Below are 26,758 nucleotides of genomic sequence, written 5' to 3' on the forward strand. Positions count from 1 at the left end.
GTACAGACTCTTTAATTAAATGTAAATGGCAGGAGAAGGTTGTCCCTTCAAATTCTGCACCCAGACTGAGTTAACCTGTAAGTTAGTACAGTAGGGTTTCAATGGGCAAACTTTCAGTAACACATTGGAGAGGAGATTTTAATTATAGTCTTTAAAGTAGTTAAAAGATATATGTAAATTTTTAAAATTAAACCTCATGAAACCCCTGAAAATCTCTGTGAAACTTTATTTTACAGAATGTATTTTTTAAAGTGCTTCTATTATTTTAGTTTTAAAGTAGAGCCATGTGCAGTTACTATGTTTTAAAGTCCAGTAATGTTCAACTCTCCAAACTGACTTCTCCGAATCACAGAACGCAGCGAAGCCATCCGTCTGACTCCTTGTGCATCTGGAGCACAGTCCAGAAGTGGCACCAGGGGCTTCCTGGCACGAAGTCCATGACTTCAGGGCGAGGAGAGGGAGAGACCTTGCCTCCTGTGGCTTCCTCTCTTGAAGCAATAACTCTAGTTTTTACCAACATTTAAAACAAACTTGATTGCCTAGTTTCTCAGCCTGGGTTAGAAAAGGAAACCAGGAGAGAAGAAGATGTGAAAAGCAGAGGGCTGTGTGTGAGCAATGATCTCTTGACAGTCCCACAGCTGTAAAAGTATAATGATCACGTATGGTTTAGGCCATCCCAACCCTTATAAACTTTGAAAGCACAGCTGCCTTATATCATGATCTGATCATTTCTATTCAGATGACCCTGAGGAATCATGATAAAATTTAAATTAGGTTTGCTTACACTCTAAGTAGGCAGAAAAGTTATGTAATGGTTTTTGAAAGATATTAATTAAAATAGTTAAAATGTGTCTAGTAAGTTATGGGGTTTTAACCTCAGTTATCTGGAAACTATACTTCTGTGGGACATTTAATTACCGAAGCATGCTGGCAAAATGAGGCATGAATGCATGTTTTCCAATCACAAGTCTGACTCCACAGGGTTCCAAAATATACTTAATCCTTATTTCAGAAGGGCTAGCCTACTTTTGGTTGGTTGTTCAGTTTATTTGCATTGACAAATGATTACTCCATAAATCTTCTCATAGGAAGCCAGGAACAGGGAGGCTGAAAAGAACCTTCTACAGGGGTGCAGAGTTTGAAGCAGTGAGGCCTAGAGGACTTTTGAGAAACCATAGGAAGAGACAGAGGGTGGACATCCCCAAGGAGAGGGGCCCAGGAGGGGGCTCTTTGAAGAATAGCTCTGAGTTCCACAGCTTTTGTGGTGATACAGTTGCAGTAGCTAGAGATGTACCCTCAGTGCTAGCTGGGCGTGGGGAGGAGGCAACCCTGACCAGTGTTGTATCCTCATCCACATGTGGCAGTAAGTGCCCTCACTTCACCAGCAGGAGGCCTGTGTGTTTGCGTGCATGTCCCTATATGACAGAACACGGTGCAGCTTTACTATACAGCCTGACCTGTGCTCTCAGACTTTGCCTGACTGTTGTCTACCCCCTCTCTCCTGCCCTCTCTCCCTCCCTCTTTTCTTCTTTTCATAAATACTTATTGAAGTCATACTATGAGGCAGACACTGGCAGGTGTTGAGTGTGCTCCGACAAAGGACAGGACAGCCTGTTCTTGCTGCCGCAGGACTTTCCTTGTGTTGTGAGACAGAGACACGTCAACAGGAACTTACAGATGGATATGATAAGGATTATAATGGAAAGGAAAGTACATTCCAGGGCACGTTTGAGAGACCAGGAAGGCTTCCTGAAGAAAGTGACATCTAAGGAAAGGCCTAAGAGATAAGGAGCCCTGACTGGTGTGGCTCAGTGGTTTGGGCATTGTCCCACAAACCAAAAGGTTACCAGTTTGATTCTGGGCAGGGCACATGCCTGGGTTGCAGGCCAGGTCCTTTGCTGGGGGCATGAGAGAGTCAACTGTCAATGACTCTCTCACACATCGATGTTTCTCTTCTTCTCTTTCTCCCATCCTTCCCCTGTCTCAAAAATAAACAAACAGATTCTTTTAAAAAAGAGGTATATAAAGAGGAGCTCACCAGAGAGGTAGGTTGTGAGAAGAACAAGTGTTCCAGGACTGGGGAATGGCATATGGGGGAAGAGGGGGGAAGAGGTGGGAAGAGAAGGGTGGGCTCCAGGGCCAGAGCGTGGCAAGCGAGCGAGACGTCTGCAGAGGGCTGATCGTGGGGGAAGATGGTAGGCTGGGCCTTATTCTCATAACAGTGGGAAGCCTTTGAAAGTTCTTACTCAGAGGGATAATGTGATCAGATTGGCATTTCCAAACACTTGTTTTGACAATTCATATGGGAAGGGCAAAACTGGCAAGTGTAGTAGATACCTGAAAGATAAATGTGGCCTATAGTGAAAAGAAGGCAGTGGAGGTGGAGAAAGTCAATGTAATTGAGCCATATTTAGGAGATAGAAGCGATAGACTTTGGTGACCGATTGACTGGATGTGTGAGGCGCCAAAATTACTTGCATGTTTTTGGCTTGGGCGATGATTGGGCACTAATAAATGAAAGAGAGAATACAGGGGGAGAGACTTGTCTTGGGGTCGGGTGGGATGATGGACAGTTGAGTTTCAGAGTGGTTGACTTTGTGGTGGGCATGGGACATACACAGTTGGAAATGCCATTGGATCTGAAGGTCAGGAGGGAACACTGGCCTGGTGATATAGACTTGAGAGTAGTTAGCATTACAGAGGTAGGTGTCCAAAATTGTGGGAATGGATGAGATCAACAAAGAGGAGCCCATGGGAGGCAGCGGAGAAAGAGCAGATGGGGAGAAGCCAGGTCAGGAGTGTGTGGTGATATACAAACCAAGAACGGATATTTCAAGATGGAGGGGAAGCCACATAAGAGGAAGACCAGAGACAAACAGGCAGTCATTATAACTTTGGCTAGAGAAACTTCTGGAAACAGAAACTAGAAGCCAGAATGCCTAAAGTTGGAGAGGAGATGAACAGGGACAACGAGTTTAGGTCTCTTTTTAAGGGAGTTTGGCTGAAGGAGAGGATAGATTCTAGTCACCACATGCTAGAATGGTATGTGGGGTGGATGGAAGGACAGTAAGAGGGAGGAGAGCCTTGAGCATATCTGGATGCTGATGGGAAGTAGCTAAGAGAATAGAGAAGCTGCGATTGAAATTTGGGGAGATGTTGGGAATAGCTGTGTGACAGAGGATCCTGAGAATGAAGGAGGGGGTGGGACCCAGAATAGTGGTACAGAGATAACCCTAGCTAAAAGGAGAGACACCTATTTCCATTGCAACAGTATTTTAATTATGTTCCTTAAAAAAATTTCTCCACAGACACTACCCAAAGCAGTCCTTCACTACTGTGGCCGATACACCTGAAAATCTTCGCCTGAAGCAGCAAAGTGAATTGCAGAGTCAGGTAATTTCTAGAAAGCTCATTTTTTGTTACTTTGGTGCTAAATATTATTTGCAGAGCCACTCTCTGGAGCTTCTGTCATCGTCCTGTTTGTTCTGGGTCTCTGGCCATTGTGGAGACTGTACGCAGGCCTGGGTGGGCATTCTGGGCGAGCTGCTGAACATCTGTTGTATTCCTGGGCTTGGATCGTCCTGAAATTCTTGGTTCTGTTATTCACATGGGCCTAGGGCAAGTAAACGAGTTCTGGTCAGAGTAAGTGTTTCCCAGCAATATTGATTTATTTGGTCCTAAATATTTAAAAATATTTTATAAATAGCTTTCCCACACCGCATATGTAGGGGAAAAAGAGGTGTTAACTTGACCCAGTTGCAGTGCATGTGGGGCTAACACCCTGTCTGTGTGTCTCACACCAGCCACTAGCTTTGTTTTCATCCTGTCACTTTATTCATATTTCTTTCATATGTCACACTGACAGCATGAACAAAGATTAGAACACCACACTTGGCTCCCAGTCAACCATTTTGGTTGGAAACCTGCCTTCAATATGGCGAAACACATTGGTTAAGACCAGGGATTTGAACGGCAGTGTTTTCTGCAGGAACTTCCAATCTCTTGTTAAGAAACCCAGGCTGCTGTCTTTGCGAGTAGTTTTCTTGCTTCAGGTCTTGCTGGCCACGGCGTCAGAAGCTTCTGAGTAACGACATTGCAGTCGTTTGTCAGTGGTGTACAGGCACACCTTGTTTTATTGCGCTTTGGATTATTGGGCTTTGTGGGTATTACTTTTTTTAATTTAAATAAACTGAATGTAAGATCCTGTATCAGCAAAAAGATTATGACCCACCAAAGGCTTAGATAATGGTTAGTAATTTTTAGCAGTAAATATTTTTAAAAATTAAGGTATGCACATTGTTTTTTTAGATATGTTATTGCCCACTTAATAGACTACAGTATAATGTAAACATAATTTTATGTGTACCAGGAAACCAAAAAATTCTTGTGACTTGCTTTATTACTACATTTGCTTTAATGCTGTGGTCTGGAACTGAACCTGCAGTAGCTCAGAGGTTTGCCTGTAGTGAAATGATACCGGGGAGGGCGTAGGGAAGGTTGGGTCGTGGTCCTCTTGCTGCTGTTCATTGGTGGGGACCTTGGGACAGCCACTCCGGTTCTTCGTGCTTATGTAAAATTAGTTGGTCTGTCTTATCTTTTCTACCTGTCTTGAGGTGACTGCAAATATCAAATAGGTGTGAAAGCATTTTGAAAAGTTAAAAAATGTTATATGACTCTGGAGGCTTATTGTTGTTGTTATTATTATCCCTGAAAATCCTTGCTACGGAAAACGGAGAAGAGCAGAATGTGTGACGGAAAGAGATGACTACCTAATACTCTTTGAAAGCATCAGGCTGTCACTATTCTTAATGAGAGTAGTTAGCTTTCAGCTGCACCGGATCTAATTATTTCCGTGCAGGTTTATCTGATCATAGGGAAGATGGTGGTTCCCACCACCCTCTTTCCTGGGGACTTGAGACCACTTCACAGTTCATTTAATTAGAGGAAATATAACTCAAAGTAGAGTTTACTGTTGGTTAACAATGCCATCAAGACTTGGTTGGCAGTTAGTTTTTGGTTTGTGTAAAATGCTAATTTTTGTGTGCTAAGCTCTTAGTTCAAAAAATTGAGTGCTGGCCAGAGAGGCACTGTTGTGGGCCAGCAGGAAAGCCCTTTGCTCATTCACACTGCCGAAGGTGCCAGGACTTGGCTGCAGTCTGTGCAGATCCAATATGCCTTTCTTCTCATCAAGTTAGGATTAATTAGATAATTCTGCAGAAGTACTTCAAGCACATTGGAGAACTTGTTCTATGCAAAAGAATTTATAATTAGTTAATCCTCCCTTCACAGGGTGTCTGAGGAAACAGTACTAATACCCCCTTATCCTCCAAGAGTGACTGTTATGTTTAATATACAGTAAGGATTCAGAAAGGAAAGGAAAGCACTTCTTTCCTTTCTGGAGGTGGGATTTGAGTGGAGCCTTGAAGGTTAAGAAAGGATCTGATGTGAACCCTTGTCTCCTTCCTTTGGAAGGCACACTGCTCCCTTTGGGTTCAGCTAGCAACCACTGTGTCTTCAGTTAGTGACTGTAGGTGCCTTTAGCTTGGCCCAGGGATAAGCATTTATTGTTTTCTTACCTTGTGCCAGATTCTAGAAATGCAAATAAAAAAAAGCTCACTGTTTTACAAAAGGCTGTTTTTATTCTTCCTTATGTAGCAAACTGCAAGCTTCGAGGCAGCATAAACAAATGGACAGGCTGCTGGGACAAGAGCCAGTAGAGGTGTACGTAAAGTGCTCTGGGGTCTCCAAGCAGTGATCAGGAGAAGGCATCAGATTTTTTAAAAGATTTTGCTCCATGTCATTTCTTCTAGGAAATGTGGAACTTCATCAGGCAGACAGTGTGGGGAAGTTCAAGTCAATTAAAAAAAACATGTATTGAATTGGGCGAGGCATTGGGAGGGGGATGTAAAGGCATCACCACCACCATCAATCTTGCTGTATTCAGGGCACAGAATTTTACATGTATTATTTCATTTATTCTCAAACAGCCCTATGAGACAGGCATTTATTTTTATCTCTATTTAAATGAAACACTCAACCTTTAGAGAATATAGATAGCTTGGCCTTGCTAACTTAGTAAGGATTTGAACTTGAAATAGAACCTAGTCTGTGAGCTCCCAGTGTCCATACTTTTACCAGTATTCTGACCCCTTTACTCAGGAAACACCTAGAAAAGGAGATCTGTAAGCAAACACTTGCAGTTCAAGGTGATAGACCAGTGAATAAAGGTAGAATTTTGCAGAAAGTGCAGAAGTCACACATAGGAAGAAGTCTTCCTCCTCATTATTATTGTGATTGTTATTTTTCCAGGTGAAAGATGGAAGCCCTTCTATAAGAGCGCTTCTGTTTTTGCAAAGGCATGGAGTGATATCTGCCCTAATGGTAATATTCATTAATGGAAATCAATTTAATTTTAACATACTAAATGGTTTGCTTCTGTGGCAGAGCATTTCCTTAGAGTTTTGACATCAAGAATTCTGAACAGCTCAACAGACTTGGGGGAAAATTGACTATTAATATTTTATTGACTTGTTTTGATAACTTGTGGTGCTAAATGAGTCAAATCCATTCACATCTCCAAGTTTTGATATTTTGAAATCTGTTGGAATTGTTTGGTTAAAGCTAATTCTTTTCTTTCAGTTCATTACCTTCCCAAATGAGCCAAAATGAAGGAAAAAATTAATTTGCAGTCCAACCTAGAAAGTTATTTATAGGTACATGTTATCTTTTCCTTTTTCTCTTTGAGAGGGTTATAAACACAGCCAGCATTTTTTTTCCAAAGTTTTTTTTTTGGTGGGGAGGATCTGTATTAGGTTCCAGATTATTATAATAAAATGGTACAAACTATTAGAGAATAAATGAGCAAATCATGATTTAACTTTTCAGAACTGGAGGTAAGCTGTGGTTTATGGGCATTATCCAGCTTGCAAACAACTACTTGGCCAGCCATGGGCCACAGTGGATGTGGATTGCCCTGAAAATGGGCAGTCGAGAGAAGCACCTCCATCCTCACTAGCTCCCTTTTCATCACACATCGCTGGATGAACTGCTTCAAAGAAATAAACCAATGGTGGCTAGGCACCCTCCTGGCCCACATTTGCCCCTTCAGCAAAGAGCATAAGGAAAACTCCACTTCTAGTGGTGTTAGTAACATTATCTTTACTGTAGGGCATCAAGCTTTCATTGCTTGTCTTGGCACCACACATTTTTTTCCTATGGAAGTGTGCCCTGCGTTCCAGTGACCTGCCTTACAAACTAAACTTCTGGAACACAAATTCTTTGTGAGTTGGGGAATCCCTGAACTTCAAACACTCAGAAAGATGAAAAGTCCCTTAGGAGAGAAATATTCTTAACTTATTTTAATATTAGGTCATAGCGAGTGTTTCTTTTTTAAGGTTGTGTAGCATACTTTGTTGGAAGAAAGACACAAACATTTTGAGTACTTTGGATCAGGATCTGCAGACTTCTTAAAGCTGTGGAAATAGTTCTTCAAATGGAAATTGGAGTGGAAGTGCATGTAGGAAAGAGGGCAGGGTGGGGCTGTTGTGATTGAGCAGGGAAGCGAACCTCTGCCCCCTGCACGTCCCCCTGCTTCTCCTCCTCCCATTCCCAGGGCCCTGGTTGACTGTCCTAGTGACAGTCCTGGGCCTCCTGAAAAGCACTGCTCAAAACAAAGATGAAATGTTAGCTACTTCACACTTAGTTTATGCGATTGGCTTAGCTGTTTGCAGTCATGCTGAAAATAATAGAGATTTTGGGCTCACTGTGTTCTTGAATGGAGTGCGTGTAATTTATGAGCGCTATAAAGTGGAAAGTTGAAAATGATTATGGATAGCATACAAATCATCCTGGAACCCCTGAGTCTTCATTTTGTAATTTGTGTTGATTCTTTTTTAATCTTCCACATTTCTGTGGAGGCATAAAAAACATGGCTCATAGGGAATATGATATAAGATAGTAGGAAGTGTGAGAAGGTAATGTACTTTTTTTATGGGGAACATAATGGTTAAACATCTTTGTGGGAGAAATGAAGACACATGTTCAATATAAATGTCTGGAAGTTCAAGGAGGCAGTGTGCGACACACATTCTCTCTCTCTGGCTTGCCCATGGCACCTCTCTGTGCCTCCTTATTCTAAGTTCCATTTCAGGAGGATTTTTTCTCCCAGTTATCTGTCATCTAACCGCCTAGTAAGGTGTTAAATAATTACCTAGAGCAAGACCCTTCTCAGGTGGCAGTTGCATTTTAATTGGGTGTCATTGAAGACTGACTTCCTTTAAAGCAACAAATCCCTGATATGAAACTTTAGTTACTGTTCAAGGATGATTGGAAAGCTAGCATCCTCTACATGATTCAAATTTCATTCCAAGGATCCCCACTCTATCATAAATTGGACCTAAATTTTATTTGCCACCGAGCACCAATCATATGCCAAATTCTGCGCTAGATCCTGGGATGCTGTAGGGAGAGAACCCAGATAAAGTGCTCACTTTCAGGGGATTTATAGTCTAGTGTGGAGGGGATGATAATAAATGAACAAAAGGAGGTAAAACAACTGTGACAAGAGGTGCCGAGAGAAGCTGTGTATATTTTAATTGTTTCAAAGCATTTCCAGGGAGGTGGAGGTCTGAGTGCTCGCCTGCAGACAGATCCGTATGGAGTCCCAGAGTGGTCGGCCGCATCCTGCCCAGCTGTGGGTCCCATTTCCAAATGCAGATCTTTTTTCCCATTTCCTGGTCTCAGTGGACTCTTAGCTCTTTGCTGGGTCCTCTTCCCTTCCCTTATCTCATGTGAGAGCCTCAGACTTCTAAACAGGAAGACTGTCTCTCTAGATAGTTTTTGTTGGTAGTTCTTGCATTCTGCTGTTCTTGGACAAGGCGCCTTTCATACTTGCCTTTTAATTTTCCATTTTCTTTGAACCTCATTTTGGCAGCTTTATAGTTCCCATGTTTTGATTTTTCACCATTTGATGTTGTATTCTGATCCTATGGCAATGCTTCTTCCTTCCCCAAATAAGCGCTTTCTCATGTATGGAAAGGTAAAAGTTCACAAGGAGAAGCTTCTGCATATTTCTTTTCAAGGTTGTGAGGCAGGGAAAATGATCAGAGATTGTGTTTCACATATCAGAAGGGCTGAATGGGAGTAAGAACTTCAAAGGAGAAATATTAATTCACTTGATGTGGCACGTTTCTTTCAGGGAACAGAACATGCTGTGCAGATGTTAACTCTAACTCCCACAGTTTCCCGTAAGTCAGATTGTTTTCCTATTGTACTTCTGGATAAAATGATGCAGGAGACAAACATGCCAGTAGTGACAGACAGGAAAATAACCAAGATGTTTTGATTTGCCGTGTCAGGATGATGTTTTAGGGCCTTTCATCACAGAGGTCTGGTCTTCTGCTCCTCACCCACCTGAAGTGACTCCATATTCTTCCCATCTGTTCTCAGAGTCCCAGCACAGAGGGCCTTCGGTGCCTTCCTGGCTCATCCTGTCTCCCTTTCCATCATCCCCACAGCTCTTGGAGGAGGATGTGCGTGCTCTACTTTGCAGGGAGGCTACCAGCTATTTGTTCTTATTCTGTGGGCCGGAGTCAGGTTACTGGTTCTTGAATTAGGCATTTGAATAAGCAGCCTATCGATGTGGTGACTCTGGGGCCATGCATATAACAGCTGCAATGAGGAGACTATTTTAAAAATATTAAATCAGTGTGTTTTTCATCTTTCTTTGCTGTTAATCATGTTCTGCCTCACTACCCCACATTAGGGGCCCAGACAAAGAAGAGTGAACTGTACTTTGGGAAAGAGGAAATGTGGTCCCATGTGGAGGGTAATGCCTATCACCTGTCTGGTCATGGTAGATTGCAGGAAGAAGGCAGGAAAATCTGAAAGAGAAGTATAACTACTCCTCTCTCTGGCTGAAGTTTTTTGAGAATTAAGATGGGGCAGCTTTAGATGGGTGGAGTGTGAGAAGCAGAGAAGACCACTCCATAAGGTATATCTGGAACTATCTCCCACCTAAGCAATGAACCTGGGGCCTCCACAGCATGGTGGTCAGGGGAGAACATGAGCTCCACTTCCCAGTATCTTACTGTCTTATGTGGTATGGAAGTAATGGAAGTTTCAGTGCACCTTGTGGAGCAAGGGTACTTGCTGGGGAGCTATTGGGGCAGGGGGTTGGTGCGGGCAGGGAGTAGTGGTGGAACTTCAGTGAGTAGGAAGGAGGGACAGGTTTAGCAAGTGATACCGCCAGGCTCTTTCTGCATCTGGGGAGAATGCACTATGAGATCACCAGCCACCACCTTCAGCATCAGACACACGCAGGATGCTTAGTGATCAGAGGAAAAGGAGATGCCACCAAGGACAAAGGAGTTAAGGGAGAGAATGGGCATGGGTCTGACCCTCCCCCCTTTCTTCACTCTGGGGTCACTGAGGCTGTCTCTGCTCATACACACTTAGAAACCATCTTCGAGAGGAGCCAGGAAGCAGGAGGAAATCTGAATTTACCTAAGTTGATTGTTTAAATACTGGATGGGGTCAGGTTAATGGTTGGGACTAAATTTAGTTCCTCTCACTTCAGTGTGATAGGGGCTTGTGGGAAATCATGGAGCAGTTAGAGGAAATAAAGAAAATGTACTTATTTTTTTATCTCAATACATTGTAAATAAATTGCTTACCTTTGATTTTATTTGGTAAAATAGCACTAGGCCAGGCATCAGGAGATTTATGAGTTCTAGTCCTGTCTCTACCACTAAATGTGGCTGTGGGCATCACTCATATTTTCAGGGCACAAAATAATGGGTTTTAACTAAATGATCCCTCAAAGCCCTTCTAGTTGTAATGATTTTGATTGTAGTACAGAACTGTTCTGCAATCACACGTCCAGTTCACAATAAAAGAGCTCGAAGGAAAGGAACCACTGTGCTTTCTTTTCTGCCAAATAATAATAATCAGACCTACCATTTCATTTGACCATTCACTCGGTTAGTCGCTGATACTGGGTGAAGGTCATACTTGGAGCATCACATAGGCCTGATAGAATTAGTGGGCAAATCACATGTGAAGCTATGTCTAACTGTACATTAACATGTTTAAAAACAAGAGGACGAAAGAAAAAAGTAGTTATAGTCATAATATATGTTCACTGATAGCAACTAGTCTTATCTTTAGTCCTGTAGTTTTCAAATTTCCTATGTAAAAGTAACTAGAATAACTCTACACATTAGTATACATTTAGGAAATATTTTAATTCACTTCCTTTATGCTTTCTCATTTAAAATTTTTTTCTTGAATGTCTTTGATTAATTATGTAGTAGCTTTTGGACTCTAAAAGTTGGTCTCTTCTCTGTACAGTGCTTCCATTTGCTTTTACCACCCTTCCTTCCCTTCTAGAGTTTGTCTTGCTGAGGCCCCCAGCCTTGAGTTATTTCAGTGCACCCAGGCAGTTGCCCAAGGATAAAAGTTGATACTGCTCAGTTCAGTAATTCTCTACTTTTCCTTACACAGAGTTGCTCACCCAAAGCAGCCCCTTTTATTGATTAGTATTTATTAATATTCTTAATTAGTTAGTAGTCTTAATTTCCTAATAGTGTATTTTTGAATGGAGGATGATGCTGTGAAACCACTGCCTTGTGAGGGCACCAGGCAATAAGGACAAGTTGGCAGTATCACACTGGATTCCGAAAAAGATTGTTAGGAGTAACTTCAAGGGTAGCCAGTAGCACACAGTAGGCCCAATTGGTATGCTGAACATTTCAGCTCTACTAAAGGACCTGTGTTTTCTTTTACCAGAAATTATGTGGCCTAATTATCATCTCATATTGTTGTAGAACTTTGCTTATACCACCCACTGACTTCAGAAGTACTGCCCACTGGAATCTGCAGGGACCTTGTAAAGATGGAAACTGACTCAAGACATTTTGTGCAGAAAGATGACTAATTGGCTTTACCCTTTAAAAAAGCTTCCGCTGGAACAATCGTTGTATTGTGTTCTGAAATGAGAGCTCTACTTGGGCTTCCAAAAATATGGGTTGTGCTTTTTTTTCTTTTTTAATGGAGTGTTTTTCATTACAAAATGTTAGAGGCGAACAATTAGAATTTCCCTCCCTTCCTTCATCCCACCCTGCCTATCTCTTGATTTTTGGTGAAGTCAAGGGTCAGGATGATGGTCAGTTGGAAATCAAGGTCACACAAATTTGATCCTGACTAGGAGGGACATTCTGGCCCCTTCTGCCTGACACTCTCGAACTCCTGTTTGTGTGGAGTTGTTTTTATTTCAACAGAATCTTTAATCTTGAAATATCTTCAAGGGAAATCTAACAAGTGTCTTCAGCTACAGATTTAGTTTCCTAGGTGCACAGTACTTTTACACACCAAGTGACTTAAGACAGGGTGGGGCAAAAGTAGATTTATAGTTGTTTGTACAATTAATAAATAATAATACAAGAATAAACTCTGTTTTGTGTACTCACAACTGTAAACCTACTTTTGCTGCCTCTGTATAATAATTTAATATTTTTAAATATGTTTTTATCTTTGTCTTTTGTTTAAAATTTTAAACTAGAGGCTAGAAATCTTATTAATTTAATTTAATAGTTACTATTTAGTAACCATGCTAAACAATTGTCAGGATTATATTTTAACTTTTGATCATGTGATAATCTATGAACTGAAGAAGGGACAATAGAAGGTAATTTTACAAAAAATAGGGGCCTTATAAGAATGATGAATTAAACACTTTTCTCTCTCTCTTTTTTATTGTTGTTCAAGTACAGTTGTTTCCATTTCTCCCCCACAGCCCACCCCCAACCTTTCTAATTTTTTTCTTGGCATTCATTACAAATCAAGAAAAATCATGGCATTCTTGACTTCAAACTTTTCCTAGCAAAGAAATCTCATTTAAGGACACACTGTATTTCCTGTAACTTTTCTATACAGAGCTGCTTTAATTATTTATTGGTTTAATCTCCATTGACTTCGTTGGTCAGGCAGCTGCCTCTGCTGGGCTGAGGGTGTGTGTAGGGAGGAGCCAGTGGCAGTTCAGGAAAGGAGCGACTGCTGGGACCCGACTCTGTACCTACAGGTGTTCATTGGATTCCTCAAAAGGCATGCTTCCAAATTCTGTAAATAGTTATATTTCTGTACCCCATTTAGCTCTCCTTTCTCATTCTCCACTGAAATGTTTACCCCTTTGAATGGAAGCTCAAAATGACTCCCTTTCTTTTTACATAGATCAAATATCAACTGCTCTGAGAAACATTATATTGAAGAAGAAATGATCTTTTCGCTGGTTTTGAAAATAGCTCTTTCTGTTTTTTTCCCCCCAACAGCTGTGCCCTTTTGTAAACTGTTTGTTCAGCTTGCTCCTTCTTAACATAATGTGGATCAAAAATGTTTTTGATTGCTTGATGGGCACAGGAAAGCTTCTTCAATAAAATTCACCTTTTGGGGGTTATCATCAGCCAAATCAAATCATGTCATCAGTAATATCCGAATCCACTTGTTATCCTACAGACTCCAGAGAGTGACTCCTAAGTTTTTTGGGGTCATGGACCCCTTCAGAAATTTGATGAAAGCCTTTGGACTTCTCCTTTGAAAAAGTACAAAAGCAAAAATATGCCAATGTTAGGATATAATTGCAGGGAGTTCATAGGACAGCAAAGGCCATTCATGGAATGCTAGCGAATCCTGAGCTTTAGGGAAGGCGGTGAGGCTGGTGGTGAGAGAGACAGCGAAGGAGACCCAGCTGGCCTTAGTGGTCTAGCAGAGTCCAGAGGATTGCTGCAGAAAGATAATGGATTCCTTGCTTTCTGAGCACAATTTTGTGTAATCTTGATTAAAATATTAACTATTTTGTGAATGTGAAATGTTACTGCCCTTAAAAAATAATCTAGCAACAACTGTTAAAAATATGTATTTACTCTTTGATCCAGCAGTTTCACGCCTGGGAATCTTTCCCATAGAAACAAAATTATCAGCATGTAAGGCATATGTACAGGAATCTCTAGGATGCATTGTTTGTAGTAGTAAAAAACTGAAACAGTGAAATCCCATCAACAAGGTAATAGTAGAATAAATTATGATAATTTATATTGGGGAATAGTATGCAGTCATTAAAAAGAATGAACAGAGGTACACTAGATGCTTTAGAGAGATGTCCATGAGGTATTGTTCAGTGAGAAACACACATACAGAAAGGTGTATAAATTAAAAAACCTTCCCTGTTGGCATGCATATGCATATCCATGTCTGTATGTACATATGTCTGATTAGGATTATATGTGTAGGGAAAAAAATATGGGCTAGTAAATACTAGACTGTTAACATTGGTTCTGGGAGCTTATCCATGACTAGAAAAAGTAAAGGTAAAAAAAGATTGCAATAATTAAAAAGAAAACATGTATGTGATGACATTCATGCACTTATTTAAAATTATACACGAGGTCTGTCCAGAAAAAGTCCAGCCGTTGTTAATACAATGAGAATAATTTGCACAACATTGATGTAACCTGGCAGTCAAGGAGAGTGGCCTTGGAATGCACATATGTGAACATTGATAACTTCACTGTACTAGTCACTGGGAGCAGTAGACACCATTGAGTGAGCGTATGTACTGTGTGGCCACTGCATTCAAAATGACTGAGCAAGCACAGCAACAAATCTGCATCAAATTTTGCATCAAGCTCCAACATTCCTCCACAGAAACTATTCAGGTCATTCAGAAGGCTTTCAGGGATAATACAATGAGTGCATCGCAAATTAAAGTGTGGAACAAATGCTTCAAAGATGGTCAAGAATCTGTTGAAAGTGATCCACATTCTGGAAGGCCTGCAACAAGCTGAAAACCTGAGAATGTTGAATGTGTACAGGCTGCAATTAACAAAGATTGGCAACTGGCAGTGTGAGGACTAGAAGTTGATCTGGGGATCCCAAAACTACTGTGTCTGAGATTCTGATGTGGGATCTTGGCATAAACATGTTGTGGCAAAGTTCATCCCATGGCTTCTGCTACCAGAGCAGAAGGAGCATCATGATGCAGTTGCTAATGACTTGATTCAAACTGCTACCAATGAACCACATTTCCTCAAGCAGGTCATAACTGGAGATGAATTGTGGGTCTATGGCTGTGATCTGGAAACGAAGGCCCAGTTGTCCCAGTGGAAGTCGCCTGGTTCTCCATGCCTGAAGAAGGTGTGGCAGAGTTGCAGCTAGACCAAGACCATGTTAACTGTGTGTTTTGATGAGGAAGGTGTTGTCAGTCATGAGTATGCCCCTCCAGGCCAAACGATTAATAAGGAGTACCATCTCAGTGTTCTTAGTTGGTTGAGAGGTGTGATACAATGAAAATGGACATAGCTATGGGCAACTGGTGATTGGCAGTTCATCACAACACACCTGCACATGGATCACATCTCATACAGAGTTTTTTGGCAAAACATCAAATCACTCAGGTGACTCAGCCCTGCTACAGCCAGATTTGGTGCCCTGTGACTTCTGGCTTTTCTCAAAACTAAAATCACCTTTGAAAGGGAAGAGATTTCAGACTGTCACTGAGATTCAGGAAAACACAATGGGGCAGCTGATGGTGATTTCAGCAAAGGATTTTGTGTTATTTTGAACAGTGGAAGGGACTCTGAGAGAACTGTGTGAGGTCCCAAGGTGCCTACTTTGAAGGGGCTGAGGCATCATTGTTCTATGTACAATGTTTCTTATATCTTCTTCAACAGATGTCTGTTTTTCATAGCACATGGCTGGGTACTTTCTGGACAGACTTCATATGTATTTAAAATTGTACTGTTTTACTTCTTTCATAGTTGTAACACTAGAGCTTTTCAGCTCAGTTGTGGGGCTTGCACACCCAGTTTGACCAGTCTGGTTCTTCGTGCTGACTTATTAGAAGAATCTTCAGTGATTTATTGCTCTACAGTTATTTGTTCTTTTAACAAATGTTTATTGGGTGTCTACTTTATGCCACATACTAGACTTTGAGCTGGGGAATACCCAAAGAACTAAAATTATGTGTGTGTGTTTGTGTACATGTGTATGTATGTGCATACTTGTGTGTGTGTCTGTTTGCAGTCGTGTTTGAGCTTGGCCAAAGTCAGTCTGTTACTGGCCCGTTAGCTGGTTGTGGCTAGGTAAAATGGAGAGCATGGATGCTGTGCTCATGTTAGTAATGCCCTAATAATTTGTTTGGAGTGAGGTCTTGAGTTTTCTTCTTTTGCTTGGTTAAATGACCTATTGCCTAATTCTCCAACTGTTCCACCTTTTCTCAGAAATGCCCAAAGATCTTGAGAGAAGATAATACTGAAAGGATTTTTAGGAAATTGTAGAGGAAAAAGAAATGTGAGGTGCTTCCTGCAGATCAATGTGTCTTGAAATTGTGGTTTCCTGCCTCATTGATACCTGGTGAGCATGTGGGCCCGGCCTCAAACCACTAAGACGGAGGCCCAGAAATCTGTGTTATTATTAGGTGCCCCCTGTAATTATGCATACTAATATTTGACAGCCAGTTCCACCAACATTTATTTCAAATAATGAGCCCTCCTGGCAGTTCTCCTCCCCAGAATTTTATCAAGACTTTTGCATAACCAATTAAAACCACAATGAGATACCACTTCATACTGGTCAGAATGGCCATCATAAACAAATCAAGAAACAGGTGTTGGAGAGGATGCAGAGAAAAGGGAGCCCTGGTGCACTGTTAGTGGGAAAGCAGACTGGTGCAGACACTGTGGAAAACAGTATGGAATTTCCTACGAAAACTAAAAATGGAACCGCCTGTTGACCCAGCAATCTACTGCTGGAATTATACCCTAAGAGCCCTGAAACACCAATCCAAAGAACCTATGCATGCACCCCAATGTTCATAGCAGCACAATTTACAATAGCCAAGTGCTGGAAGCAACCTAAGTCTCCATCTGTAAATGAGTGGATCAAAAAACTATGGTACATTTACACAATGGAATTCTGCGCAGCAGAGAGAAAGAAGGAACTCCTACCCTTTGCAACAGTATGGGTGGAACTGGAGAGCACTATCCTAAGTGAAATAAGCCAGGCAGTGAGGGACAAATACCATATGATCTCATCTTTAATTGGAACATATCAACAAAAGAAAAAACAAACAAAATATAACCAGAGACACTGAAATTAAGAACAATCTAACAATAGCCAGAGGGGAGGGAGAAGGGGACAGTGAGGGGAAGGGTTTTCAGGAACTACTATAAAGGACACACGGACAAAACCAAGGGGGAGGGTGGAAGCGAGGGAGGGAGGTGGGTTTGTCTGGAGTGGGGGGGAGTGGTGGGGGAAAAATGCAGACAACTGTAATTGAACAACAGTAAAGTAATTAAAAAAGACTTTTGCAAAACCTTGAATCCTTTATGGTTGTGGAAAGCTTAGCTTTTGCCACTTGGAAATGGGTCCACATTCACTGGTTTCTCATACTGCTGTTTTATAGGATTAACCTGCTCTGTAACTACTTGGAATCCTGTGCTGCTGTGATGGGCTTCTGAAATTGTATGCCATTGCTCAGGTTCTATGCACGGCAGTATAGCTAAGTGAAGGGAGAATTTCATTCAATTTATAACATGTTTGACTCAAAAGATACTCTAATGAAAAGTTTTTCTAATATTTAAATGGCTTTTTGTTTTCATCTTTTTGTTCATTAATAGTACCTACATTTAGAGGAGATTTTATGAAGAGAAAAGTTTTTCAGATAAAACTGTTACTGCCAAATATACACAATTTTATTCTGAGTGTAAAGAAATCAGTGTAGGTCAGAAAAATAGTAGAGTGGTTTTAAAATCAACAATTTGATGGTCTCTCACATAACAGAGTCAGTATGTACATGTTCTTACATATACACATATGAGAGAAAATTTCAGGTTACAGGGCATTTTGTTTGTAGCTACAGAAGTTAAACTGGAATCTGCTTACATGTTGCAAATTATTTGGAATTCTTGATTCTTTGGACTACTTTTGCTTTACTCGTAAATATTCACAATAGAGATAAGAACTGAAAGTGTTTTTCAGATATCTAAGATTTATCCCCTTTCATACATTTCTTCCTCCACCCTTTTATCTAAAATGTCAAAATAATTGAAGCAGAGGTTAGTTCATGTGAAAAGCAGCATTGTGTGACTTTTCCTACATCCCTCATGTGACTGTGCCTGTGTGAACAACAACCTTCACACTCTTCCGATTAGAAAGGCCACATCTGAGAACCTTTTATCTCCACAGCAGGATATATATAACCCAAGTCGATGCAAGAAACCCGTGACATCATCCCCCAATCAATAATCATCGATTGAGTAGAGTTGTTTTCAGAGCCATGTATTGGGTACCATGAGGGATACAGAAGGAAAAGTCCCATTTTCTGTCTTTGAAAAATATTCCAGTTCAGAAAGTAGTTCAAATGTTTGTTTTATGACATGGCTCCCTAACAAAAGGCCTTTTCAACATGTACTATGAAACCGGCCAGAAAGGTGTGATTGTGGGCAGGGGGAGGTGTTGGGGAGCAGGGACATGAATTAGTAGAGACGCAGTTGAAAAGGAACGAGACATGAGGAAGGTATGAGTATAATTCATAAAGCTGTTTCCATCCATGAGATGTCAGCTGGATGGCGCGGGTAGTCATCAGGCAAGTCTGGGAGGGGGAGAAGCTCTAGAAACACGTGAAGGGGTCTTCAATCAGGGCACTGAGAAAGCCGTTGAAAAATCATAGGGATCTTATGAAATGCAAAGCGTGCAGCAATTGAAGAAGTCCAGGGTGAGGAACTTAGAAGGCTGGGTCAGGGTGCTGGTGATAAAAATAATCAGGTAAAACTTAAGAGTTACTTTTGGAGAAATTGGATTCTAGGGTTAAAAAATTGGATTCTAATTTAGAAAACAAATTAAGCCATATAATGAAAATATTTGTGAAGCTATTCAACTCATGCTGGTGGCTTCAATCTGAAGAGGAGAAACAGTTGCTAGTGGTGGGAAGCAAACCCAATGAATTGTTTTTTGAATCTTCAGTTTTTGTGAGTTTATGATTTTAGAAAGTCACTTATATAATCAAATACAAACACTAACTGATCTTTGACATGGTTAATAGTCTACAGATCAGGATACCTTTATAGGCAGTAAATAACTGCTAGATGACTAAATCCTGGAGTTTATCTTGCAAAGTAATCTGCTATTGTGTAAGAGATTTCCTACATAGGATGCAAAGCTCTGCTATAATTATTCGTGAACGATTTTTTGTGACTCATGGTAGTAAGGCTATTGTACATTAACATTCAAAAGAACAATGTTTCATCAACATAAAAGAACCTTCTACCCTCCTACGTCAGGGACATTTTCCTCTTGTCTAAAATGTACCTACTTTTTTTAAAAAAAGTTGACATTTATCCTAAACCAGGACTTTTTTTCCTGGTTCAGAAAGGATAAAAAGAAATATAGTTAGAAAAACCCAACTAACCAAACCAAATCACCTTGATTACATCTTACGGAGAAAACAACTGGCTTTATTATTTTTTTTCATGTGCATGTTTTGAGATCAACTCATATTTGAGAAATAGTGATATTAGGAAAATAGTGAACTTGTTGGATTATTTGGTATAGTGGGTGTTGAGAATGGGTACATCAAATTGCTACCTAACAGCAAGGAAACCAGTTTTTATTTTCTATTGGAAAACAAAACACAGGCCTATTAAAAAGAAAAAAAAACAACTTAGTTTTGAAGGGTGTGTTGAGTTGCCAAGGAACATTAAACATCTATAGTCTGTTCACATGTGGAGTGCTAGGTTACTCAGTCACTTCCTAATTGCTGAAATTTGGGCTTTACCAATAATGGTATTATTTTCCTGAGTTTTTATTTCCCTGGGGTACTGTGATAATGCCATATACTACCCTGCAAATCACTGATTTTGGGAGACTGTGAAATTATGTCCATTTTACAACTTGGAAAAACCTTCGGGTAGGAAGGCCTTTTGGCTGTGTGTCACTGTGTGCCTTCCATGGCTTCCAGCTACTGCAGAAGCCCCAGCATGTCCCATGGACTGTCTGGGTGACACAGGTGCCACTCTACTTCACAGGTGCCAATCTGCCTCTTGTGCCAAGTCCCCCTTCTCTCTGTGGATAGTGGTGGCTAGGCTGTATCAGGTTTCTCTCAGCTGGCTCTCTCCAGTGGGGTAGGACCTGGTGTCCAGGTCTGACTTTATCTATTTATTTTTAAAGATTTTATTTATTTATTTTTAGAGAGAGGGGAAGGGAAGGAGAAAGAGAGGGAAACATCAATGTGTCGTTGCCTCTTTCACACCCCCTACTGGGGACCTGGCCTGCAACCCAGGCATGTACCTTGACTGGGAATTGAACTGGCAACCCTTTGGTTCACAGGCCGGCACTCAGTCCATTGAGCTACACCAGCTAGGGCTAGGACTGACTTTAGATTAGCTTTTCCTGACAACTGTCATGTCTGATGCCTTCCTGGTACTTTTTGGAGAGAAAGTGTGATCTATAGCGGGTAATAAGAGGATCCTTTGCTGGCTCTCCTCCTCTCTCTTATACTTCCCATTCTTGTCCTCTGTGCTTGGTTCCCATTGAGATCATTCATAACCATCTGACCACTGCCTTCCCTTCCTTCTTCGTTACACACGATTTCCCTTCAGTGAATGAGCTTTCTCCCAGATCTTTGTCTGTTTTCCAAATGGCAGAGTACCCAGGATGACTAGAGATACATTATGCGGTGTCCTGTGCTCCATGTGAGGCCTTCAGTCATGTAGATCCACTTGGGGGTATGATTCTTCATTTCAGGGCCCTTGTTTCTGTTTACAGTAAATATTTAACCTTTCCATTTCCAAATGTTCAAAGTTTAGATCAAAACAGATTTTTACATACTTGATTTTTTTATTGTAGACATTTCGTTCCCTCCTTTGTAAATGCTGGTGTTCTGCTTAATGTGTTTACTTAGGAAAGGCTTCTCTCTCTTCAGAGACCTCTGTTGTTAGAAGGTTAGCAGTCTGCAACGCCGTGGAGATGGGAAGGGTGATCGACTTTGGTTGGCCAGGAAAAGTCACTTTCAACTGTGGATATAAGTCAAACCAGAGTCCCCCATAGTGCAGCATCCAGCACTAAGTCAAACTACCCCTGCCAGCTGTAGCTTAGGGCCCCTGTGTGGTGTTCATGTGGTCACACTAGGGCAGGACCAACACTTCACGGCACAACAATAGTGAGTGTGGCGTGGTGGCCATAGTCCCGTTCGGGCCCCTCTGCTTACTGGCCAGAGTCCTTTCTGAGTTAGACATTCAGCAATGACAAGGAAGGTGACACTGGCACACTCAGGCATCCATACAAAATATAACAGTTCATGGTTGCAGTTAGAGCTTAATTTTTTTACATCTTTCATCAGGGAAGTACTTTCTAGTAAATGACTGCATTGCTTGAAATCATCTGCCCGTGTCGTCCTCATTATATTCCTTAGTCATTATGGGTTGCCTCACGTGATCTTTTCTCAGACCTCGGCCCGGTGAACCAATGATGAAATTGCATTTCTTTGAATTAGAGTACAGATTATTATGGGAGAAAAAAGACATTAAAGGGGAAATGTTCATGTTTATGTTTGAGTAAATGTGAGCAGCCTAACAGCCTCAGAGGCAGTTAGAGGCGAGGCTGTGAGAACACGGAACCGTGGTGCCTCATTGCTTAGACGTGGCTCTGAAACACGGCAGGCCGAGCACCTGGACCTTCCAGTCCTGGGTGTATAAATCCTGGGTAGACAGTCAGTTTGGTGTGTATTTCTTGGGGGAAGGGGGATGTGGAATACAGCATTACTGACAGTTCATAGTTTTTCTCAAGGCTCTAACATGTATTAGGAAATCAATAAATGATATTGAAATAAACCAGAAAAGTCATTACTCAGAGTCACTCCCTTCCCCCAACTCTTTTTTTGTCCTCACATGGGGCTTCTCCATAGCTTTGAATGGTTACAGGCAGTCCTAGGATGGGAACATTTGGGTGCTATAGATGAGAATATGCAATTAAAACATCAGCCTGGGAAACAGCATTATTGCTTTCTTGGGATAATTTATTTGGCTCTGACCTGAGTATCTGGCACATTCACTGATTCCAGACATTTGGCCTTGCCTTGTTGTCACCTTGTAGACCCTGTTGTGAGTGTAACCAGCTCCCGGGCCCATCCTCATCGTCCGGCCCATCCTTTGCCGCCATCCTCCTGATCTGTATATTGGACAGATAGGGGTCACTCAATGAAGTAATCCAATGAAGTGACTTAATGGGGGCTTGTTGTGAATTCAGATTGTGGCTTTTATGAGGTATCCGGGTGACATGTGGGGAGAGTGCTAAAAGCAAAGCCAGTTGGATTTTGAATGGAATATGCAGATAGATGGTATTAATGCTGTGCGCTTTATTGTAATTTCTGTTTTTCCTCACAGCCATCTGCTAGGTTTATTCTGATGTCATGTGAGACCTAGATGTAGCATTTTGTTGTTCTACCATTTCTCCTGCCCTCTTTAATCTGCACAATTCTTATAGCAGTTAAGGTTGGTGGTTTCCAAATGCCTGTGTTGCGAGAGCTCCAGCAAAGAGGGAGGCCTCATCTTTGTTTTCTCCATCGATTCTAGATGAATGAATGAGCAAAGGATTAGAAACAAAAACAGACTTTATTTAGTGTAGGTTTGTGATGAGCCAGTCATTGTGTTAAGGGCTTTTTGTACAATATGTCATTAAATCTTCACAATAACTTTCTTAGGAAAACATGATTATTCTCATTTTGTAGATGATGAAGCTACAGTTCAGAGAGGTTGTGTAAACTACCTGGGGTCACACAGGTAATCAGAGCCCTTGATGGCATTTGGCTTCAGGTCTTCTGAGTTCAGAAGTCTGAGATGTTCCTTATTGGAGTAGGCTCTTTCAGTGTAGCCATTATTACAAATGCCGTTTCTGTGTTTTCAATACCATATCATTAGCACTGCTATGGCATTTTAGGTTCAAAATTCTCCTCGTGAAGTAAAATTTTTTTATTTGGTTTTTAAAAATTGTATTTTTTGATAAATGCCTTGTCTTTATTTCATTTTATTTAATTTTGGGGCTATTTTTGCCCTTAGTTTGATTGTTATTATTCCTGGAGGTTTTTAAAACTTTTAATTATTTGTTATGCAATAGCCTTTTTGTTTGCATGTCAATGGTTTTGGCCAGTTTAGCTATTATTTTTAATAATTCTGCTGTTTTATTTGCTGTATCCACTAAATTCTTTTTTATATCCTCACCTGAGGATATTTTTATTGATTGTGGAGAGAGGAAGCGAGGGGAGAGAGAGAGACAGAGAAAGAGAGGAAAGAGAAACATCAATGTGAGAGAGAAATATTGATCAGTTGCCTCCTGTATGTGCCTAGATGTGGGATCAAACCTGCAACTTAGGTATGTGCCCCGACTGGGGATCAAACGTGAAACCTTTTGGTGTACGATACAATGCTCCAACCAACTGAGCCATCTGGCCAAGGCTATCTATTTAAATTTGTATTGAACAAATATCTCATGTTTTCTGAGCTTACTGATTTTTTTAAATTTTAATTCTACATAGGCTCATATCTTGTGCATCTAATTTTTAAACTTTTTATTTATATTCTTACAGCTACTAATCAGAGTAGTATTGCCATTTCACTTATTGTAAAAGCAATAAAACAAGGGTAAATTATTCATATTTCAAAACATTTTTAAAAAGTAGTTTTGATCATGCAAAATTTCCAGTTATGTTGGAAATTTGACTTTCAGTACTATATTTTGTTTGGCGAGAAACTGGTTAAACACTTCCATACAGGGTGTGTTGGAGAATTGGTTGCTACTCATAAATTCTTCAGAAGCTAGTTTTTATTGCCAAAGATGTTGTTCATCTCATCACATCCTTTGTCTTTCTCTTCAGAGACAACTGAGCACTCCAGAGCACTCATTCACTCCATGACTGCTAATGGGCTTCCTCTGGGTGCTTCAAAGCAGCCTGAATTGTGGTTTCTGACTTTGCTCAGCGCAGAGTTTCGTAGGAGAGAAGCTAACCTGGCTAGCAGCTGCTCAGCGAGGTTGGCAGGGAGCGCTAGAGGTGCTCTGAGAAGAGTGACCCCAGTGCCATGGGTTGGGCAGATTCACGGGGGATTCCCCTGTGTGTGCATGCCTGCACATGTGTGTGATAGCTGGCACACACATGTGATCTTTATCCTGTGCTCTGTTGCTGCCAGAGGATTTAAGATCACTTTATGAGGGAAACACTTAGACGATGTTTATGAGTATAGTGAGGAAGAAAGCAAGGCCCTTTTTGAGGAGGAAGTGCCTTAATGGAGGAGCAGGGCTTTGACAGGTAGCGGAAGAGGCGGCAGGGCCCAGGATAGTGTGGGGGAGCTGGGAATGCCAAAGATGTGTTGATTGACCATCAGTGGACCTGTGACCCTACAGAAAAATCCAGAAGTCAGGCTGGTTGTGGAGGACCTGCATGGCATGCCAAGGAGGCTGGGCTTTATCAGTAGGTGTGTGGATCTGTAAGTTCTTGAGCAGAGGAATGATTTGTTGAAAATGACGTTACAGAAAGATTAATCAGGCAGCAAAATAGATTGGATGGGGAGAGATTTGAAGTAGAAAGCCAAGTTAGGAAATGTTTGCTGTAATGAAAGTGCGTGATAATCAAGCAGATAATCAAGGGAATGGAAAGGAAGAGAGAGCTGGGAAAGAAGCACCCATTGGAAGTGGGGAGGGGCACTTAGGCAATGTGGCTGGATGCTGTGTTCATGCAGCAGGCTTGCTGTGTTTACTGAGGTTGTGTGTTGAGTCGATGTGGCTTGCTGTGGTGGGGGGATGTCTAATGGAGATTGTGGTCACTTCCCTCCCCACTCCAGTCCCCCTTGGTGGTATTACTGGAGGGTTGGCATCCAATGTGGTGATGGGGGCTCTGGGCCTGGATAGCTGGGACTGTTGTCATGCCTGTGGCCAGAGCTTGACTGGTCAGGGGGCCGTTGTCTCCAGTTTCCCACAACTGCGAATGTTTGAATGAAAGAATGATTGAGTGAGTGAGCCAGTTCAGGATTAGCACTGATTTGAAGAGTTTATTTCAGAGGAACTGATTTCCATTCCGATGGACAAACAGTGACATTCAGGAGACAGCCAATTATTAGTGACTGAAGCTTTCCAAAACTATGTTCAACTGAAATGCAGAAAGATTGAGTTTTGAAAATAAAACATTTATGATTCATGGATTATAGATTGCATGTAATGAATTGTTATCTTGTTTGCACATTTGTTTTTCAAAATGTCCAAGACAGTGATCGATTGCATACATATCTCAAAATTTGTTCTGGGTTTTACAGAGAAAGAAAGAGGGCAGAGAAATATCTTAGCACAAAAGTAGTTTGTCTTGGGGGTTGGGCTGCTCTTTAGATTGGTTTAGCTTCACCATTACTCTTGTTACTGAGAAATGTAAAAATAGTCCCGTAAAACTTTCTGACAGAGATCAGTATGACACTTTTAAGAAGGTAGATTATGCAGTTTAATAGCTTGGCTAATGAAACTAGCTGTTACACAGTCTAAGCCCCTGAGAGCCAGTGGAATGTGAAGGAAAGAGTGAGGGTTTTGGAGTGAGTTAAAGTTGGGTTTCAATTTGTCTCTACCACCTCTTACTATATGGTCTTGGACAAGTTTCTTAAGCCCTCATTTTCTTTACTTTAAAACGGTGGTTTTCTCTCTCACTTAAAAGGTTGTTGTGAGGTTGGCGACCATGTATTGGGCTAGCAGGCCTATATGGGTGCTGATACAGAACATGCACCTTACAAATGTTAACTGTACTCGCTTTTTTTTCCAGGCTACTATCTATTTCACTTCCTTGCCCATAGAATGATACGGATCACTTTTGAAAATGATGGCTGTGTCACCCTTATTTTTGGAAATGGAATGGGGATTGTGAGTAAAAAAGCCTTCTGGAAATCACATCCCCAAACCTTGTTAGTGGGCCTCGCCTAGGGAAAAGCACTTGCCTGAAGTGTGGTGTGGAGAACCTGTAAGGCAGATTAAAAGAGCATGCACTCAGAACGGGGCACAAATACTGGTTGCCCTTAGTTACATGACTTTGGGAAATATTTTAATTTTTGAGTCCATTTCTGCTAAGTCTCAATACAGTAGCCATACACATGGATATTATGAGGATCACACGAGATGGCGTGTGTGAAGAACTAGAGGAAATCCGATAGAGTTGGGGAATAAGCTTGAGGGCAAAGCTGTTTAAGGTGGGAGAACCAGGCCAGGACCAGATTACTGGGACATTAGAGGGCAAATTGAGATGTTACTGGTGCTATTACTTCCAAAATCTAAAAAAGGGGAAAAGTTATTGTTGATGTTTTAAAAGCTTAATGAAATCTTGACTTATTAAAATAATGACATTACTTATTAAGAAACTTATTATGCATACTTAAATAATCTGTTAATTTACTGTGGAAAATACCCCAAAGACAGTGATAATGTGAGTTTAGAGGATGATAGTGGGGTCTCAGGAGAGGTGATTAGAGTAAAAGGTGGGCCAGTCCGTTACTTCTCATGACCTGCATTATCGCTTTTAATAAAGGAACATCTATGCACTATTTGGTGAGTTGTTGAATTGTGGAATTTTAAAGAGGTAGTAAAACAATAAGATGCAGAGAAATAAACATTTTTAAATTTTATTTTAATCATTGTTCAAGTACAGTTTTCTCCCTTTTACTCCCATAAATATTTTTAAATGTATAGAAAC

The 26,758-nt window shown here is 41.1% G+C and overlaps 1 protein-coding gene across 2 annotated transcripts in view; it reads left to right on the forward strand.

Moving 5' to 3' along the window:
- Window positions 1-26,758, forward strand: part of NEBL (nebulette) — a 341,865-nt gene that overhangs the window by 126,922 nt on the left and 188,185 nt on the right. For both annotated transcript variants that reach the window (XM_036023529.1, XM_028506855.2), the window contains exon 3: window positions 3,309-3,393. In XM_036023529.1, coding sequence (XP_035879422.1) covers window positions 3,309-3,393 — 85 coding nt within the window. The remainder of the gene's footprint in view (window positions 1-3,308; window positions 3,394-26,758) is intronic.

Source organism: Phyllostomus discolor, chromosome 1 (assembly GCF_004126475.2).
Source record: "Phyllostomus discolor isolate MPI-MPIP mPhyDis1 chromosome 1, mPhyDis1.pri.v3, whole genome shotgun sequence".
Classification (NCBI taxonomy): domain Eukaryota; kingdom Metazoa; phylum Chordata; class Mammalia; order Chiroptera; family Phyllostomidae; genus Phyllostomus; species Phyllostomus discolor.